This window comes from Labrus mixtus, chromosome 12, assembly GCF_963584025.1.
Source record: "Labrus mixtus chromosome 12, fLabMix1.1, whole genome shotgun sequence".
Lineage (NCBI taxonomy): Eukaryota > Metazoa > Chordata > Actinopteri > Labriformes > Labridae > Labrus > Labrus mixtus.
In genome coordinates this window covers 17,537,967-17,556,995 of record NC_083623.1, presented here as the reverse complement: position 1 = coordinate 17,556,995, position 19,029 = coordinate 17,537,967, and the positions used below count along the sequence as shown (strand labels likewise).

General features: G+C 40.0%; 1 protein-coding gene across 2 annotated transcripts in view; it reads right to left on the bottom strand.

The window, feature by feature from the left end:
- The window catches only part of LOC132985165 (MAM domain-containing glycosylphosphatidylinositol anchor protein 2-like), a 186,668-nt gene that overhangs the window by 10,836 nt on the left and 156,803 nt on the right, over nucleotides 1-19,029 (bottom strand). For both annotated transcript variants that reach the window (XM_061052390.1, XM_061052391.1), the window contains exons 12-15: nucleotides 18,206-18,383; nucleotides 8,715-8,735; nucleotides 6,200-6,355; nucleotides 3,758-3,919 (exon numbers count right to left, since the gene is read on the bottom strand). In XM_061052390.1, coding sequence (XP_060908373.1) covers nucleotides 3,758-3,919; nucleotides 6,200-6,355; nucleotides 8,715-8,735; nucleotides 18,206-18,383 — 517 coding nt within the window. The remainder of the gene's footprint in view (nucleotides 1-3,757; nucleotides 3,920-6,199; nucleotides 6,356-8,714; nucleotides 8,736-18,205; nucleotides 18,384-19,029) is intronic.

The window sequence follows — 19,029 nt, the reverse complement described above, 5'->3', positions numbered from 1 at the left end:
AGGAGAGCTCACTGGTTGGAGGCTAATGGTCAAACTTGTTGGAAAACAAACGTGATAGTGCATCAAATAAAAAAACTAAAGTAACCAAATTCCAGAACATCTATTTATTCAGCAGTTTACTTCCAACCGAGAAAACATTTTATTTTACTCAATGAAACCTCTCTGTATGATTAAAGCAAATAGCCATTTAAGAAACTTCAAAGAGAATTAAAAAAGTTCCTTCACAAAAAAAGAAAGTAAAAAACAACAAGGAAATTTAACTTCTAAAAAAAACGATCAAAGCAGTATGCTCAAAGAGAGGCACAAAGAGAAAGAGAGGAAGTTGAGCGTGTTGGAGTCGGAGCAGCAGGTCCAGCAGAAGCTCAGAGCAGAGCAGGTGGAGGGAGGAGATGGCGCTGATACTACCATGTCTCACTAGAATACTGAGGTAAATGCAGCCAAATGTTCTCCGTAAACGTCTCATCAAAAGAAAGAAGAGTGCAGCTGCCAGCCTGCAGTGATTTCACAGTTTATTTAACGCCGAGTACAAGTTTAATGAGGACAAAAACACAACTCCCTATCCCATTCAAGGATCATTCAGTATCGTTGCTCTTCAATTCTATTGTCATTCAATGTTAGAGCATTTGCTAAATAATTGTATGAAGTCTTTTTTTTTTACCTCAATAGATTAAATGTGAAGAGGTATTATTAGTTATTGAGTGACATCTGTCACCGTCTTTAAACACAAATGATCTACCAAAATGTGAACAGTGTCATTTCACATAACAAGTGTTTCTGTGCTGTTCTTACTGGTCGGGAAGTGATTAGGCCCAAGTCGGGAGTAGCTGAAGTCATGAACTGTAATCGGTCAAGCAAACCTGATCTAAACACACCAACACAGTCCAGATAAAGATAATTATGAACTCTTAATAAATAAAACAAAAGGTCATTTTCTAGAGCTTTTAATGTGTTTGCTGCTCGATAAATAATACATATTTGAGAGCAAATTTAAATTACAGTGTTAGAGCCTCTGTGTGAAGGGGTTGATCTGTATATTTCTGACAGATGTGACATAAAAAGACACACCAGCACACAGCAGTGTGTGCCTGTCAGTGTGCGTGTCACACTCAAATGCCACACAAACTATCCTTCAAGGCTGCTGTACGTATACCTCTGTCCACACTCACTTAGCATGTGAACAGATGACATGGAAGAGGCTTCAATTTTGATCTAACAGACTCTGAAAAAAACAGACATTTGTATCAATGCCAGTGGAGTCAATGGGCTTATTCAAGGCTCAAATGTCAAAGGTCAAGGTTCACAACACAAAGATATGTCTGCTACATCTGGGAGCTTCTTCAAGAAATAACCAGTCCAAAGAATTACTTAGTGATGCACAATGGTGCAAAGACCTGAAGGCTGGTACTCACCAAACTGACAACAAAGAACAAGCTGCAATGAAAACTGACTACCGCTGTTTGCAATGTTCACGTCAAACTGATAGCAGCCTACTCCATATAAGTTTAGAGGCAATAACTGGAAGGAATTAAAATATCTGGATTTGTACACTTGTTTATCATTTTTCTGATGAATGTTTCGTTATAACCTCAACATAAGAAAATGTCAGCAGATAAGGAGACGGTACTAGTGTGACATGAGAAGAGACTTCTGTGCCCTCCTTCGTCCCCTCTATTGCCCCGAGTCGCAGACTGAGACCCAATCAGAGTGATTTCTCTCCCCGACTGGTGACCGCCGATTCTACATGTTGAATGACATGGACTGTTAATATTAATGAACGAAGCTTGAGTAACATCACCTGGAACTACGCGATGCCAGACCCCCCCCCCCCCCCCCCCCGGCCTGTTCAATGGCCACGTCTGGCCCATGTATTTGAAACTGCAGGGGGCTCCGGAGGCTCATCGGTGGCAGCCGCCATGCTGGAAATGCTGTCTCAGCCTAACTTTCAGACAACTTTATGACAGGTGTTTTTTTGTACCAGGCTGTAAACATGTTAAAGTCTGATAATTCTAAAGAGCAGACATTACGAGATCCTAATTATTTGAGTGCCCAGAAAAGATAACAGGGCATTAGAAGAATTAAAAAAATGTTTTAAAAAATAAAAGAAGAAACCACTAGATAGTAGAAATGGTTTGACTTATTTCCGGAAAAAAAACCACATCAATGTGGGAATTTGACACATTTGTTAGCATGTAACTGCTAACAGTTTGAAAAGAAAGTATCTGGAGACACATTGGGCAATATTTCAAGGTAAAACAACAAATCATAGCAAATTAGGTAAAGACGGCTAAGTTTAATATTCAACATTTTCCCTGCTAATGTAACAGTTATCTAACCAACATCCCTGTTAAAACAACAACATAAATGTTCAAATAAACACTGATGTTGATACAGATATAAGTATAGATTTTTATGCTTTCAAATGTAATGTAAACTCTAAGCTAATGTTAGCCTATATGTCTTATGCTAACATTTAAGCGATCAAACATGTAGTTTTAACTTTTATATGTCTTTTAATTTACTGCTCAACTTGGAAGTAAAGACATCGTCCATCGTCAGATTCTTTACTTTACTATATTTTACAAACTGGAAGACGTCAATTATAAGAGAGTTTTGAGTTCCACCTGAGATGAATATCTTAAAAAAATGGTTGCGGTGTAAACTAGAGAAAACTTGTTAAAGACAATTTAGAAAACTTTAAAGTTGAGTTCGATAATTTTTCATGTTTTTAAAGTGCCAGCAGTGCACATCAGGTTGCCATCTAATGAACTACTCTCATGCCTCAACATCATCTAACCCCCACGATACCATGATGACCCTGCAACCCCAGTCAGCAGTGCCCCTCGTCTGCCTCATGAACCTGTATGGTAGCTAATGATAAGGGGTGAAGCTGAGACACAGAAGTCACCACAAGGGGCCTTCAACAATAAATAAGCCTGCTGATTTTGTGCCGCAGATCCAATCTCACTCTCTGCTCCCAAATGCACAAACTCACAAACAGAGTGCACTCTGAGCAGGAGCGCTTGTGGTCGGCTGATTGGGTCCCAAATGAAAAAAAAATAGAAGCAGATTTAAACCACAGTGTGCCCCCTTAGTTGTTCTCCCATCTACAAATGGGCCAGACAAGGTTGTTATCTAGATTCAGAGACGACTTTAAGAGCCAATGCCAAGGATTTTTGTACACACCTTTGAATGGATGCGTTGAAAAAAGGAGATATCTTTAACTTGTTACATCTGACAGCTCCACATAACAAATCTGGGCATGAAAACTCATGGCACCCCGTCTCACAGGCCACGGGGAAAACTAACAGGAGGTGCAGCCACTCTTTCTTTTTTCTGAGCGTGACTACTCACACGTAGGCTGCAGACATTTTTTCAAGAATCTCATCTCTCAATTTGTGTTTCAAATTGCACTGTGATGTGCTGCAGATGTTTGATTGTTTTTCTGGTAAAAAAAATCTATTGTGGTGTTTTCTCATTGACTTGTTTTTAGTTCTGTAGCCATAAGAACTTTGCCAATCATTTAGCAGTAGACTGCCAAAGCGAGTTTCACTTGAAGTTGATTCAAGCTGCTTAAGCAACCAAATGCACTGAACAGAAACAGTGTCTTCATTTATTTAACATCTTTTTCCATGCACTATTGTGCAAATTATATTAATGAGGTTTTTTTTTTTAACAGTGGATACATTACATCAGCAATCAACAAATGTATGTTGCAAAGAGTCAGAACAACAAAACACATGAAGAGTAAATATCTTACCTATGTGTTTTCCATACATGTGATAGAAAAAGCCGAAGCAGTAGGCGGGTGGGTTGGTGATCCCATAAGGGTTCTTAGGTGCTACGTTGAAAAACGGACTCACAAGCCGCGCTTGGTCCCCGTCCTTCCGCGGTCGTGACGTCTCAATGTACATGTAGAAACCTTGAAACACATAACAACACACCCTTGAATATATGCATCAGTACAGGAGGCTGCTTCTAGCACATTTGTATGCACAGCGGTAAAGTATGTACAGTATATAAATAATGTCCTCAGGGCTAAGGCAAAGTCTTTGACCCTCATTGGAAACAAACAGTAGATGTACTCTTTGAAAAATATGAGGATTTTTTCAAGGCAGCAACACAAAACCCCCACGACTTCTCTCAGAAAGTCTACTGGGACACCAACAAATACTTTTTTCCTGTAAGCACTGAGAAAAAAAGACATCCTTGGTCATGCTCAGTTGCTTTTCAGGCAGCCTGTGATAGCATGAATGAAATGAAACCTTCCATATCAGCACTAAGGAGCAGGCAGCTCTATGAAGGACAGTTCTTATTTTACTAATAGCTCTAACCGGGGGGCTAATTTGACAGGATAACAATAAGGTTACATTCACGCTCCTTCAGACATGGACAGCAGAGGTGTCGACAGTGAGTCAAACTGTCCTCTGATTGTGTCTGAGCCACATAATCTGAGGCCAATCACTGCCCTGCCACGTTGACGGTAACGAGTGAGCAGCCCCATGTCCCTGCAGCCAAAATCAAACAGAATATACCCCTCAGTTGCATCTCATAGCAGATAATTATATGCAAAGAGGGATGTTGCTGGTAATGAAATGCTGGACATTTTGAAACCATTAGGTGATTAAAGCCAATGCATTATTTACTGCTTCAGCTGCTGCCGGTGCCACAGCACACTAATAGGCACTTATAGTCCACCACAGATACCGTCCTCTGATGGATTCCTACAAATCCAATTTTGGTAATGCTTTATTTATTAAATTCCTGAATATGGAACACCTGCACATGCAACTTACATGTTGAATACTAAACACTGAGCAGATTTCTCTGGCTAAGGTACCCATGGAAACAGAAACAGAGACTGAGCTGAAAGTTTGTATGGAACATAAATCAACAAGGCTGCTCATTGTTAGCTTGTGCAGCATCATCAAGAAAACAATGACCCTCTCAGTGCTGCCGAAATCATTTATTTTACTTTTTGGAACAACTGAGTCCTTCAAAAAGTTCTTTAAACATGGCAAAGACAAAAAAAACTTTTACTGCTATATTTAGATTTCTTAATAAAAGGTGAAACACTCATGTTTCAATGCTGATAATCTCATATTTTGTGGACTTAATTTAGCAGTAAATTGATTATTATGCAGTTTCCCTGTGCACCGTGGGTATTCATGTATTCATCCATACATAACATGAGAAAATAAAAGAGGGGTGTCAATTTAAATGCGTGCATTCAACCGACTTTTTTTCCAATCCAATGAGCAGGTGCAGTGTGTTCAGAGCCACACTGACATCTGGCAGAAAGAATCAGTTACACTTACACCAACTGTGTTTTTCTTTCCTATTAGTGCATCCTTTTTTACAATATGATTATTCAGCTGTATGGATAAATCTCCATCTGGCATATTCAAATGAGTTAACTGGCCTGATGACTAGAGCTGCACAGCTTATGTAAAGTTATCTGCATTTATATACACTTTTTTTCTCTATAGTCATAGATAGCTGAAGCTGATTCAGGTCAAACACATTAACCCTTGTACACTGCACCACCTGAGTTTCCAATTCAATTCCATTTTAATTCATTTTTCGTCATACATATGAAAACACAAAGTAATAATCATAGATCTGTGGCTGCTGTGTATCAGGCCATTAAAGAATCAATACAGAAATCAAATAACGAATCCTTTACTGAGACATTGTTATTTCTCAAGTCAGGCTCTACTTACTATCAGAAATAATATTAGGTTTATAATTACAACAGCAGTAGATTTAAATATTAAGCAATTTTTAAAACAATTAGCTGATTTCAGAATGAAGTTGACAAAAATAGGGCGTTAAATAATCAATCACATAAGCATTTTGAAGTCTAGATACAAAGATTGAGGCTAAAGCTACATGTCCTGTGCAAACATTCTGCATAATCACCATAAAATGATCCAATTCAAAGAGGGATTATTAATTACCCAGTGTATTCCTACACTGGTTGTGAGGATGTGATGCTGTATAATCGTTCTAACCCCCATACCCAACATGAGTCATGAAGAGTAGAACAAGTTCAGCATCCTGTAAATCATTCTTTCTGGAGACTTAAACTGAGTCTCATCTTCTTTCCATTGGTAGAAAAAACCTTCCAGCTCCTGTTGTCCACAAATTTCTATAAATTATGCTAAATGAGTTTAATTCTGTCCCTGGGTTTTGTACTCACCCTGTTTAGATCCACTGCGGTCACCGCTGGGCCCAGTGTTGGGTGTGTACTTTGTGTCGCGAGTGGCAGCACTGTGCCTCGTCCAATCAAAATCGTCGTTCTTGTCCTGGGTGAACATGCAGATGGGCTCCTCCTCAAAGCTGCAGTGAAACTCTCCTGGTGAGCAGCAGAGAAGAAACAGGGTCTCACTATCAGTTCAGTATATAGTTAAACAGTGCCTGGAGGGTACAATATGTGCAGTGTGGCAACACTGTATATTTATGAGATTTCCTGCAGTGTGTGTGTGTGTGTGTGTGTGTGTGTGTGTGTGTGTGTGTGTGTGTGTGTGTGTGTGTGTGTGTCTCATGGGAGTATACGACAGTAAAGTCCTAATTAAGGATACCATCCTGTAAAGAGAGTTTCTAAATTAAGCTGTGACCTCTCGCTGACTGTAGTGGAAACGTCAGGCAGGTTTTTTCCCTTGTTTTGACAATGTGAAGTGTAGTTTGGTTCAGTGAAGATGGAACATTTCTGAAAAGAGGGGGGGGGGGGGGGTTTAAGGGTTCTCTTTTCCAAATTTTATAATTTTGTAAAAATGTAATTTGAACAACTCCCTGATTTTGAACTCCCTGAATTTACATTATTTTGATTTTAGACCACCCATACCTTGGATGATAAACCAGTGTATGCGCTTACTGGGGAAAAAAAGTTTGCAAAGCAGGACCTGTTGGATGGACCTGGCTCCCAGTCTAAAGCTGTGTGAAAAAAAAACTTGGACACTTCAGTATCAAATGTCTCAGTGGTAATGTTTTAATCAAATCAAAACATTTGAAAGATGTTGCTCTAATTTGTGAGTTAATTCTGACCGTTTAATAGTTTCCTGTTATCTCACAATGTAGAAGTATCAGATTATATATTTAAAACTGACTCAGTTGAGGTCAAATTAATTTGAAAAACTTTTCTTTCATGATTGAAAGAAAAAAGTGAGTAATTCACCCTTGGATGTTTTGTGGTGTCTCACTAGTAGGACTCTTTGTAATCACTTTTTAAAATTTGACCCCGCCTCCCTCGTTCTCTATCGTTCTTCATCTTCTCCTGAGTGGGTGTCTATAGGTACAGATATCGGTTGCTCCCCCCTCCCTCTCCTCCCCTGTCTCCCCCGCTTTGCCCTCCCTTCTCCTCCATTGCTCTTAACGCCCCTGTGACTGCAATTTTTAAACTAGCGGAGTGTGCAGAGAGGGAATGAAACTTCAGGTTTTGTCCCCCTTGAAGAAAAAAAAAACAGTAATTGTAGCTCCAGCAGGAGGTTATGATGGGTCACATGTAGGGGAATGTCTAACAGTGAATACACTAATGAATAGTGGGAAACCAAGCGCCAGGGGGACTAACCCACTCACTTTAATGAAGGTGTAGCGGGGGGGATCAAGAATGTCGAAACCCTCATTTAATCCATGTAACAAACAAAGCAGAACACCTAACCAGAGGACACAGTGCTGCTGTGTGTGCGTCCTCAAAGAGATAGTAGAAAAAGATTTAGTATGCAGGCATGCGTTCTGATAAATATTCATTGATTTATTAAAACGTAGCTGGGAGCAGTTTGGAGTGGTGACCTTGAGAGGAGCAGAATGTGCTGCTTTTACTCAGGTAATGTAGGTAACATAGACTGAGTCGGAGTGTGGGCGGATGGACCGACGGGAAGGAAGAGGGCAGTGAAGCTGCGAGGCAGAGCGAGATAGAAAGTGTGAGCATGGAGAGGAAGAAGTGGCGGAGTGGAGGAATGGGGGCCGGGGTTGCGGGCACTCTTGACTCTTCTCCTCATAGGCATGCAGATTTAAATGAAGGTCTAGCTCCTGGTGCTAGACACTAACGCCCCCGTCCAATGTGAGCTAAGCTGAATGTTTTTGCCCTGTGCGCCCGTGAGATAGAGGTGTATTTGAAGGAGGAAGAGGAGGCGTGCAGATAAGATGGTTACCATCAGGGATTCAGATAATGATGTTGGTTATTAGGATGGTTTTTTTTATTATGTTGGCAATGTTTGCCTGAACACCCACCAAAATACATCTCTATATAAATAAATAAACCAGAACACACAGCAGCACAATGCAGCACGACAAACAATGATTAAGTTTGGATTCTCAAGGCGTAAATAGCGCATTTGCAGAGTTTTGTGAAAAAAAGGGTTCCACAAGTGGGACTAAACATTAGAGGCTAGAAACAAATACAACACAGATGGACACATGCAGGTATTGCTCAGAAAGCATGCAAATGTACTTATACACATGTACAGAAATACGTATTGAATTCAAACTTCCAGAGTGCACAGTGTCCTGCAGAGGATCTCAACATGTCAAACAGCCTGATGCATGTTTACCCAGAATCCCTCAAGGAGTCTCACTCTTCATACTTCATTAACTTCTACTTAAGGAGGATCTTCCAGTACAGTGTGACACGTTGAGAGCCAGATCGACAGGACACAAACTCTGCATCTCCCCTCGGTGAGAGACGAAGCATGCATAGTGAGAAGCACAATACTTACTCAGGTGAGGGTTGATGGGAGCTGTAACAAAAAGAAAGGTCGGGGAAATTAGTATAGAATATCTAGAACCTTTGAGTTAGTAGCCGGTTTATAAGCTTCACTGTTCAGCAAACACTGTCAAGGTTCTATTTCTCTATGAAAACCTGCTCACTGTACATCATCACATGTAGAGCACACAGAGGCACACAAATGTATTATATAATATAATGTCTGTGTGCTGCACAAACACACAAAACAACATAAGCCTGCTCACAGTAGCTCCTCTACTAACCTTTCATCCTTCTGTCTTCTAATGTTTAGGCACAGAGCTAATAAAAGTCTTCATATATAAAAACTCAGCGTTCCACTGTCATAAACAAAATGAAAGAGGCCTCTGGGAAGGTTGGAAACTTGGTCGTGTGATATTAAAACACTGCGAGCACATTTAAGTGTGCACGCTCCATCTTCAAGCTCCATTGTGTTCACAGTGTACAAACACAAAGACGCTAAACAGGAAGTAATCTACTGGCACACACGGTGTGAGGATAATTGAGCAGACAGGAAGAGAGATGTCTGGGATTTGGAGTGTAAAAGGTGACAGCAGTGGTTTTCTGCCTGTTATCAAATGTAAAAGACAGAGGGATTAGGAGGAGCAGGCTGACCACATTAATAAGCTTATAACCAGACTGCTAATCATTATTGCCATTTAACGGCATTGCTGATGTTCTTGTTCAAGGTGACTTCCATTTAGAACCCTAAGCCTATTTTACACTTCCATTAAGACGCCGATAAATCATCGAAATGAGTAATTATCACAAGTGGCCGTCAGCTAATCACTTTGCTGTAACATCTTTGGTTCTGTGTGTTTTTTCAACACCGCATTTTGGAAACTTTCACATCAAACACTGATTACTTGTGTCCAGATAAATGCGAACGAGACTTGTTTTGCATTCAGTCCAGCTATAAGCACAGTTCAATGCTCCCCTCATTGATAGTTTAAGAGGCTACGGCTGCAACAAACACAGAAAGGTCAAGGGTATCACATACAGTCGCAACGAGCCAGTTAGTCGGCACTTCACTTTTTTGCAGAGTAAATACCATTTAACCTGTCAAGAAGATTCATGGGCATTTTCATGATCGATTGCTGACCGGCGGAATAGATGCGAGACATCAGCTTTACCACGAAACAATGTCGTGCCGTGATTTATGGAACAGTGCTGCTCATAGGGGGAATTGATTTTAATCCAACCAATTAAAGTGAGTAATAACAAATCATTGGTACAAAGGAAAACATGTACTGAGGAGCGGTGGAAGTGCTGCGGGGCAGGTGCAATGAGTCTTTTGAAAATAAGAAACTGGAGTAGTGGTTTCTGTTTATTGCTGCACGGAAATGTATGCTCACTTTCACACTGGAGATGAGATAGAGAGAGAGAGAGAGAGAGAGAGAGAGAGAGAGAGAGAGAGAGAGAGAACTAATCCTTTGCATTTCCAATTGAATCATATAAAACATTCAGCGAACTGCAACACTGCAGCTAAACCCTTGGCATAAAGGGAGCATGAGAGTAGAGAGAACAGGCTGAACACCCGCAAATAAAAGCTTGAATAATCTTTATGTTGTTTTTGTGAAAAAAAACCTCTAGCTTTACAACACTTGATGCTTCCTCCTGGATCTACACTGGACTGCAATAGAGAGGAAGAACATCATCATCGTCATCATCTAGGCTATAGCAGAGAAAATACTTGAAATGACAACTTACAGCCTCAGGCCTTTGAAACGATGCTGAGTTTTCAAACTAAATTCTGTTCTTTCAGCACCCTCACAACCTCCCATTTTCTACAAATCTCTTCAACCCTCTCCAATCATTCCTGCTGCCCCTTCTTCCTCCCCCCTTTCTTCATTTCCAAGACCTAGGTTAGGAAAATATGTTTCATTGTCTTTTTTTTCCTTTGAAAACTGCAACGTTCCCAGGCTGACTCACAGTGCCTGAGTCCAGATGAATCTGTCTGCTCAAGCAGTGTCTCTGCCCCCACTGAGGAAATCAAGCTGAGCACAGACCAGACCCATGGGCTACTTTACTGCTGCTGTGAGCGCACACACTGTCTCTAACTTAATATGTACTTCCTATACAGAGGACTCTATTGTATATGGTTAAACAAATGATATATAAAAAGTGTTGAGACTGGGATCGACTATTTCTGAGTCACCAGGACAGCTGTAATCCAGTCACATAATCAAAGCCAAGCTGATATACAGAACACTAGCAGGACATTGAGTGTGATATTTCTTTATTACATAACCATTGATCAAGTGGTATGTTAGTTCAAATAATAGCAGATACATTTTTTTTAATTAAAACGTCTATTTGGCTGTGCCCACACAAACTGTTTCTCAACTTGACTAAAGCAACACTTGAACATTTTGCTGCACTTTAGCTACTCTGTGCTCGCACATTTCAGCAGACCTTTTATTTTGAACTATCTACATTTCTCTGTATGTTTCCAGTTATTGAGCAGCAATTAAAATAAGCGTCTGCTGACAGTTGCTTTGGATGCATGTGTGATGAAGCACCAGCGCAACAATTTGAGACATCACCACCCTCTGTAATTTTCTTTTCCAGAATTGAACACAGAGTGGCACACAAAGTTGAAAGTCATTTCGCAGTTATTCTCCATTTCATTACTGATGTTACGCCTCTTGTCCATCAGAGTATACATGGTCAGACAGAAATGTTTTGAGAAGTTCTCCAGCCTTGTCTTTAAATGCTTTTGCTTAGTGGAGCTCAAACGCTCTTCCCAAAATGTATGTTGTTAAAGCAGAAGTGTGAAAAGCCCTCAGGCTAGCTGCAAAGACTTAAAGAATATCTCATTTTCCTGTTTTAATGCTGCAGCACTCTGCTTTCCCTGGAGCTACAAAAACCTCAAATAATGATCAAGGATGAAGTGTAATTTTGATCATTCTCTAGATAAACACTCTGCAGTGATCATTGCCTGAATTGAAATAGGTTTTTAATGCAGCCCTTTGAAAACATCTATTATGACAGGGCATGTCCTCAACCCACACATGAGGTGCATGTATGACTCTGTAGTTTTACTTTTCTAATAGAGAGGACAAAACAAACGGCTGCTTGATGCATGAATGCCTTCCATCCAAATCGACTAATTTTGATTGAAACACAAAGTGAGCTCACTGACTGCCGAAGGACATCGAGCCTGTCCTGGATACAAACACTGACTTCATCTTGGCAGGATTCCCTGCCCACTGGCTTGCGCCTTTATTACAAAGCAGCAGACAATTCCAGGGCTGCAGCCAAGTGTCCTCATATACAACAGCAGCTTCTTCTTTTTTTGCTTCCTGACCTCATATAATCCAGCCTCTACAGTATTCCCATCCATCATGTTTAAGGGGTCTGAGTGGGTGCTACTAAATTTGAGAAAGCTGTGTGATAGCTCAAAGATCCAACCAGAGGTTAGAATAATAACAGTGTGGGCAAATCTAATTCCCCTCATGTGTCCCTGATGAAACAACAGAAGGGACATCACAGCTACATGTATTGTGTCCTTCAATCCAAATGCTGCTTCTTCACAGATGACATAACTATGCTGTTGTAACAGAGACCAATGAACACCACAAACACAGCCAACCAATGTCCAATAGTTTCCTGTGTTATCATGCTCTTGCATCAGTGTAGATATATCACACACTGATGCAAGCAATTGATTCCTCAATGGACTTCCACATAGATGAACTTTGCTTTTGTTCAAGCAGAGGAACGTGGAAGAAGAACAGCTAAGTGACAAAAGTAAAGGAATGCAAAAAGCAAAAAGAGGGGGCACTGGTTTAGTTCAGAGGCTACAGTCCATGATGCACCGGTTGTTAACATAGGATGATACGTCTTACCACGCACAATGACACATTGCTCACTTTTGTGCTGCCAAAGAAAAAAGACACGTAGGTGTTGTGAAGGTTTGGCTTTTGAGTTCTAGACAATCGGATAAACAAACTAGTGCAGCCATGAATACTTTAGCAGGTGTTACTCCATATGACATAAGAAATAATGAGTAGTAAGAAATGTTTTAAACACATTTTAATCTTGGCCTCAGATTGATTTTTCCAATCATTTATTGAAAATGTACAGGATTAGTTTGACATTCCTGGGAACACATCAATTTATTAAGACAAGAGGTTGTATTATCTACCAATTAGTTAGCCTAGCTTAACTACCAACACAATTTAAGCTCACAAATTCAGAAGTAACATATTTTTTCTGGCTTCGTACAGGAGCTCCTGTTAGAGCTATAACATGGCTTAGAGCAGTTGCTAGGTGACCACAGACACCAGGGAAGTAAATGCTCCCAGGCTTACTAAATATGTTAATTTACAGAAGAATTTGATTACAGTATATCTGTAAATGAAAAAGGTATATTACTACAGAATAAGTACAAACATATACATAGATACTGTATATGGGTATCTACTCAATCTGTTGTGTTCAAAAACACATTAACAAGCACCTTCTGTGATAAACTGAACCCTTTTTGAAGTATGTTATTCTTATTCTGTCATATACCTATACTTTTATAAAATATACCCCAAAAGAAAAGGATATTTGGAGGGAAAACTGCTTATTGTAAAAACTATGTTGCAATTTTGAGGCCCAAGTACTGTAGTCAACGAGTAAAAATGGATATATTAAGATTTCAGAAGGTAAATCAGGAACAACGTAGTTGGGATTATGATTTCCCTCAACCATGACTGGCATATATTAAGACAACAACCCTCATCTTAAGCAGGAGAAAGTACAAAAAGACAGTATTTAATGTTAAATCTGGCAGCTTTTGACTTTAGGACACACATGTTACTGTTTATGTCACTATGAGTTGCATAAAGATGTGAAAATTAAGAAACCGCTGCAGTGTTTTACGTGACATTGGGAGAGTTGACAGGAGGCTTAAACACTAAATCCTTGGTCTAGGAGGAACCAGGGAGAGAGAGAAAAGTGTTATGAGGAACATCAAACAGATGCCGTGTTTGTCACTGCAGCAAAATTTAAAAGAGTGTCTTTGGAGCTGGGTGACACCACCATCCTTCATCCTACAGCTGGGGACACTATAACCGCTTTTGTGTTTTCTTGCCAACTCGCAGAGAAGCTGCTACCATCGGCTTTCTGTGCATCACAATGATGGCTTGGCCTATCGGGCAATGATGAGTACACTCACTCATACTTCTGTTTCAGGGACCAAATGTTGAAGCTGCAGAATAGAACACTTATGCTAACAGCTAATGGTAAAATAGAATAGATAGATAGATAGATAATCCTTATTGATGTTGTTTGTTTCTGTATATTCAAAACAAATCACTTTCAGGGCCACGTGGAGCAAAAGGCTGTATGCAGTAAATTCACATTTATGACTTGGCGGTTGTTTGGAGACCACTAACCTGCACATTTTGTGATGTAAGAGGGAGCCAAGAAAAGGTGCAAATGCCACAAAGCAAGAGCCAAATCTACGAGTGAATTCAACAAACAACTTACTGTGAAGTCTCAGTGCCACTCACTGTTCAAAACCTCCTGACTGGTAATCACTGAGGTTTAAAGCACAGTCGTTTGTCACTGTTTGGAGAATCATGTTGATGCTGCTAATACGAAGTAAAAGCTGCAAAGGACGATAAAAAGACTAAGATTCAGAAACAACAATAGAAAATATTCCTTTTTAAAATTAATTTCATTGTTTTTAAAAAGTGCTATATAAATAAAAGTTATTACTATCTGTATGATTATAATTTCAAAAATATATTTTATATAACTGTTCAAGTCTTTGTATGTGTGTGTGTGTGTTTGTGTGTGTTTGAATGGGTTGTGTATTTTTCAGCAAATTTAAAATAGAAAAGCTTCTGTCTTTGTTGTAAAGGAAGCGCTGCAATATAATTTTGCCCCTTCTTTGGTTCTCTTCTCAAAGCGTACAATATTGCATTTAATTGGGGGCTGGAAACATTTTACAAAACCTCTGACAAGCTCCTGTTCCTGTAGCAGAGGAAAGGGAAAATGCCAGCTGTGTTAGTGCAGAAGATACTGTGGCGTGTTAACAGCTTGTCCAGGTTTCTGATCACTTCCTGCTTTCGGCACAGGTGTACCTTCAGTCCTGGTGACAAACTATCAAGCTCAAGACTCAAACAAAAAAAGTGTGGGGGGGGGGGGGGGGGGGGGAGGTTGGGGTCGCATTAACAAGATCTTATACGAAATGAAATGCACTCATGCACACCCAAATATCACTGCCAATTAATTAGGACAGCTTATTTTGCGGCGCATAGTGGGAGAGCACTCCATTCACAGAATATTCAAAAAGAGTTAGTTGTTTTCATGAATGTAAGGGACCAAGGTGTTTATGTATTCCATGTATATGTTGTATAATATATAATGAACACAGGCTACGTAGGCCATAGCCAAAGCCAAAACAAGAGATGTGCAGAGTCTCTGACTTTCTGTGATTGTGCAGAAATGTTATCCCAGCCTTGCTTTCTCTGCTCGTAATAATATACACCAAAAAACCTAAATGTGCTCTTAAAGGCTTAATATGCGATTTTTTGATCCAGCAGATGTCACCCTTGAGCACCAGCATGAAACCAAAACAACTTGCAGTGCTTTGTTGAGTTCGCATGCTAATGCTAGCGATCTTTATTATGCTCGTATCTTCACACTGCATGTAAATTTACCCGAAATGAGCGTGAGCTAGAAACACAGTTAAGCAGTGAGCACAGTATGTTATTCTTCTTTTCTCTAGTCTCTCAATTAAACAACTTTTATTCGCGAGGGGAGGAGTCAGCCGCCGTCCCGGCGATATAAACAAACTGAAGATAGGACTTGGAAAACTCGGAAAACATCACAGACAGTGGGACTCGGATGTTACACCCATTGTAGACAGTCATGACTCACAGAGTTATTTTCAGAGGATATACTTGATTTCTATTACATTTAAGTGTGAAAAATCACATATAAAGTCTTTAAATTAATGTTTACTTACAAAACAGTAGAAGAACTAATTACAAGATCGAAACACAATTAATTTGAGCAAAAAATCTGTGTGTGTTTTTGATGTCTGGGGTCACCAGAGTTTTGTGAAGTCAAAGTGGAGTCACAAGCCAATAAAGGTTGGGAACCACTGCACTAAATATCGTACAGTATTTAGGATTTGGGAAATTGTGTGAGCTGGATTTTATCCTTTGTTATCTGGCTCTCATCAGCTGTTTTAATCATGGTACCTTCCAGTAATGTGCATTCAGGTGTGCAGCCCAGCCAACAGGACTTCTTCCTATGACTGCTCTGTAGCCACTATTCATCCCATCTTCACTTGCTGCTTCAGCTTGCCCAGCCACCCCAACCTTTATTGTTAAGCTTTGAGATATGCATAGATCCTTATTCCTTATTCATTCACACTTATTTTATTTTGTTGAGATTGTCCAAAGGTTCCGTCATACAGCCGAATGCAAGATCAGTAAAACAACAAGCTATTTATGATCAGCTTTTTCAGAATCATCAGAATTGTTAGCATTTAAATGCTAAATATATTTAGCCTTGTGATGAATAGAAGAAAAATAAGTCTCTTTAGAAAAAGTCTGTATAGAAGAATACGTTGATTTCTTCTTCTTCCACCAAAAATAGTTTAAATATATGACCAAAGATAAAAGAGACCCAAATGTAGACATGCTGATTTGTTAATATACATTATTATTTAAAATTGTTAAATCACATCATTGTCTCATTGTTCCCTAATGACAGCAATGGGAGGGGATGTTATTGGAGGGGGATAACAGATGATCATGAGCTGTGTTTATCCCCATGTCAGCCAGGTCGTCATACGGAACACATCCTCTGAGCTGAGATGGATTCTGCTCAGACCTACATTATGCTGCTACAGTGGCGCTGAGCTGTGCGTGGGAGAACAGAGCAGCCCTGGAGTGATAATTAGTCTGGTCTCTTGTTGGGCAGCTCATTCGCACATCACTATTGGCTCACTTATTTCCTTCTTTTCAACTTTGTTCCTCTGTATCTTCTTCCTCCCCCCCAAATCCCAACTTGGCTGCCTCTGTCTCTCTTTCTGTGCCTCTCTCTGTCTTAATTAGCCTTGATTCTCTTCCCTTAACTTTGGTTGGATTCTATTTGATTCAATTCAGCTGAAATCAAGTGAAGGATTGGAGGAGACCACAGAGTATCACAAACTACGACAAAAATACCAGCAGAGAAAGTTTAACTGTCTCTCTCTCTCTTCCTCTCTTTCTGAATTCTCTTTTTTCAACAGCCATGATGAGCTGCAGTGAAACTGAATAATTCACAACTGCAGCAGTAGCAGCACTCAGGAAGACCTCAGCAGACTGCTATACACAGGAAACAGTATGCCAGTTTGTTTCTGCACAACTCGAGTACCTGTGCATCTGTTCCCTAGCACCGCAGGGTAGTGTGGATACTAATGTAGCTTTTGTATTTCAGCCAGTTTGTTCCCAGTGGCTGAAGAATGTGCTTCCATGTTCAAGATGCCATTTCATTCAGTAAAGAAATATATTTTGTGTCAATGTATTCTCTCTCTGGCCTTACCAGCCAAACAGCACTCATATGTCCTTCTGGCTGCTATTCAATTACTAAGGCCCCGATTCAAAACATAGATCGATCAATAGAGCCAATATGACAGCAGTGAACATGTTATTGTCCCTCTGTTTCTGTGCTAGGCACAGAGAGTTATTACAATGTAAGAGAGGCTATGATGGGGCTACCTCTGTAAATATTTGTTATATAAAATAGATAAAGCTATCTGTTATATAAACATTCCAGTCGACAAAACCCATCCTCCAACCAAGGAAAAGATGAAATGGAACAAAAAAAAAGCATTGTTTTGTAAAGCCAAACATGACTCATCTATGACCAGCTCTGTTTGCTCCTCTGACCCAAACCACATGTTTCAATCACGTGATGTGTGACGTCATGATCAGCCCTCATGCAAAAGAACATCAAGTCAGCCTTTGCCCCAGTCCAGGACAAACCTGACTCAAGCAATAAAGGTCAGGAGGAAGTGATGATTATCCAGCTGATCAGCATTCACTGAGACTGGCAAAGAAGCAAAGGCTGGCTGATTCGAGCTGTCTTCTGATGACTGAATGTATTAGATGCAATTCTAATCATTTTAATGACTTCACTATTTTTCTGCTCCTTCCTTATACATATCATACATAATACATCATCATCCAGATGAGACTCAACTATTGATATCAATCAGCGTTGATGAACATGTGTCATGGCGCAGCAGCTCAAACTGAAGCTGCAGTTCATTTACGAGTATTTCTGAGTGAGCTGAAGGATAACATTACCAGCTGTAGCTGTGATTCCTTCACCTGTGCATCCACATGTGTAAGCAGTGAACTAAAGTGAATCCAGCCTACTCTGATTTTCCAAATGTGAAAATATTCAAACACTACAGGATGAGCAGACTGATCGCTGTCCTCCTGAGGATTAGCATGCAGCACTCACCGCTGTACGTGACAATCCGTATGGTGGAGTCGCCCTCTCCAAAACGTGTGATGGGGGTGAGGCGCACCTCGTAGGATTCGGGCTTTATGAGCTCAGTCAGGTTGTGTGTCATGAGCTCTCCTTTGTTGATCGCTCCGTCCACAGGGATCTCCTGCTCCCACCAGCGCTGTAACCCCATCTGGACGGGAAAAGGACAACAAGCGTTTCAGATGATTCAAAATCAGTTGCTCAGTTTTTCTGCATCGACATACACAAACACACAGACATTGTATACATAAAAGGGAATTTTGAAAATCAAACACGATATGCATCCATTAGAATTTTATTAGATCGATGGTTGAAACTGCAATTTCTTATATCGCCATTTGAGGCCCGTTTCAAAGGACGGTCAAATCCCATCGGCCTCCATATCCTTTTAGCAAACATACACAACTAGCAGCAGAAACAAACATGTTTACAGCCTGGTTCAAAAACATTGTTGGTCTCCATAGCTAATGGCTCATTTGGGGAAGACTGTAAGAAAACTGAATTTGTACAAATGTCTTGTTATTTTTAGTTATATCAATGAAAGAATTACACTAAAGACAAATAGAAGACGTTACTCAGCTCTAGATATAACATTCAGAGGATTAATTGTCTCTTTTATTCAAACTGATCGTAGCTCATTAATTGTCCACTGTTACAGACAAAATAAATTAATTTTGGTTACTAACACGTTTTTATTCTAAAAGAAGGTGCAAGACTGTTACTTACGTATACTATTTTTGGAGAAGGGTTGGTTGAAAAAAAAGATCAATAAAAACAAAAACAAACAAACTTTGAGC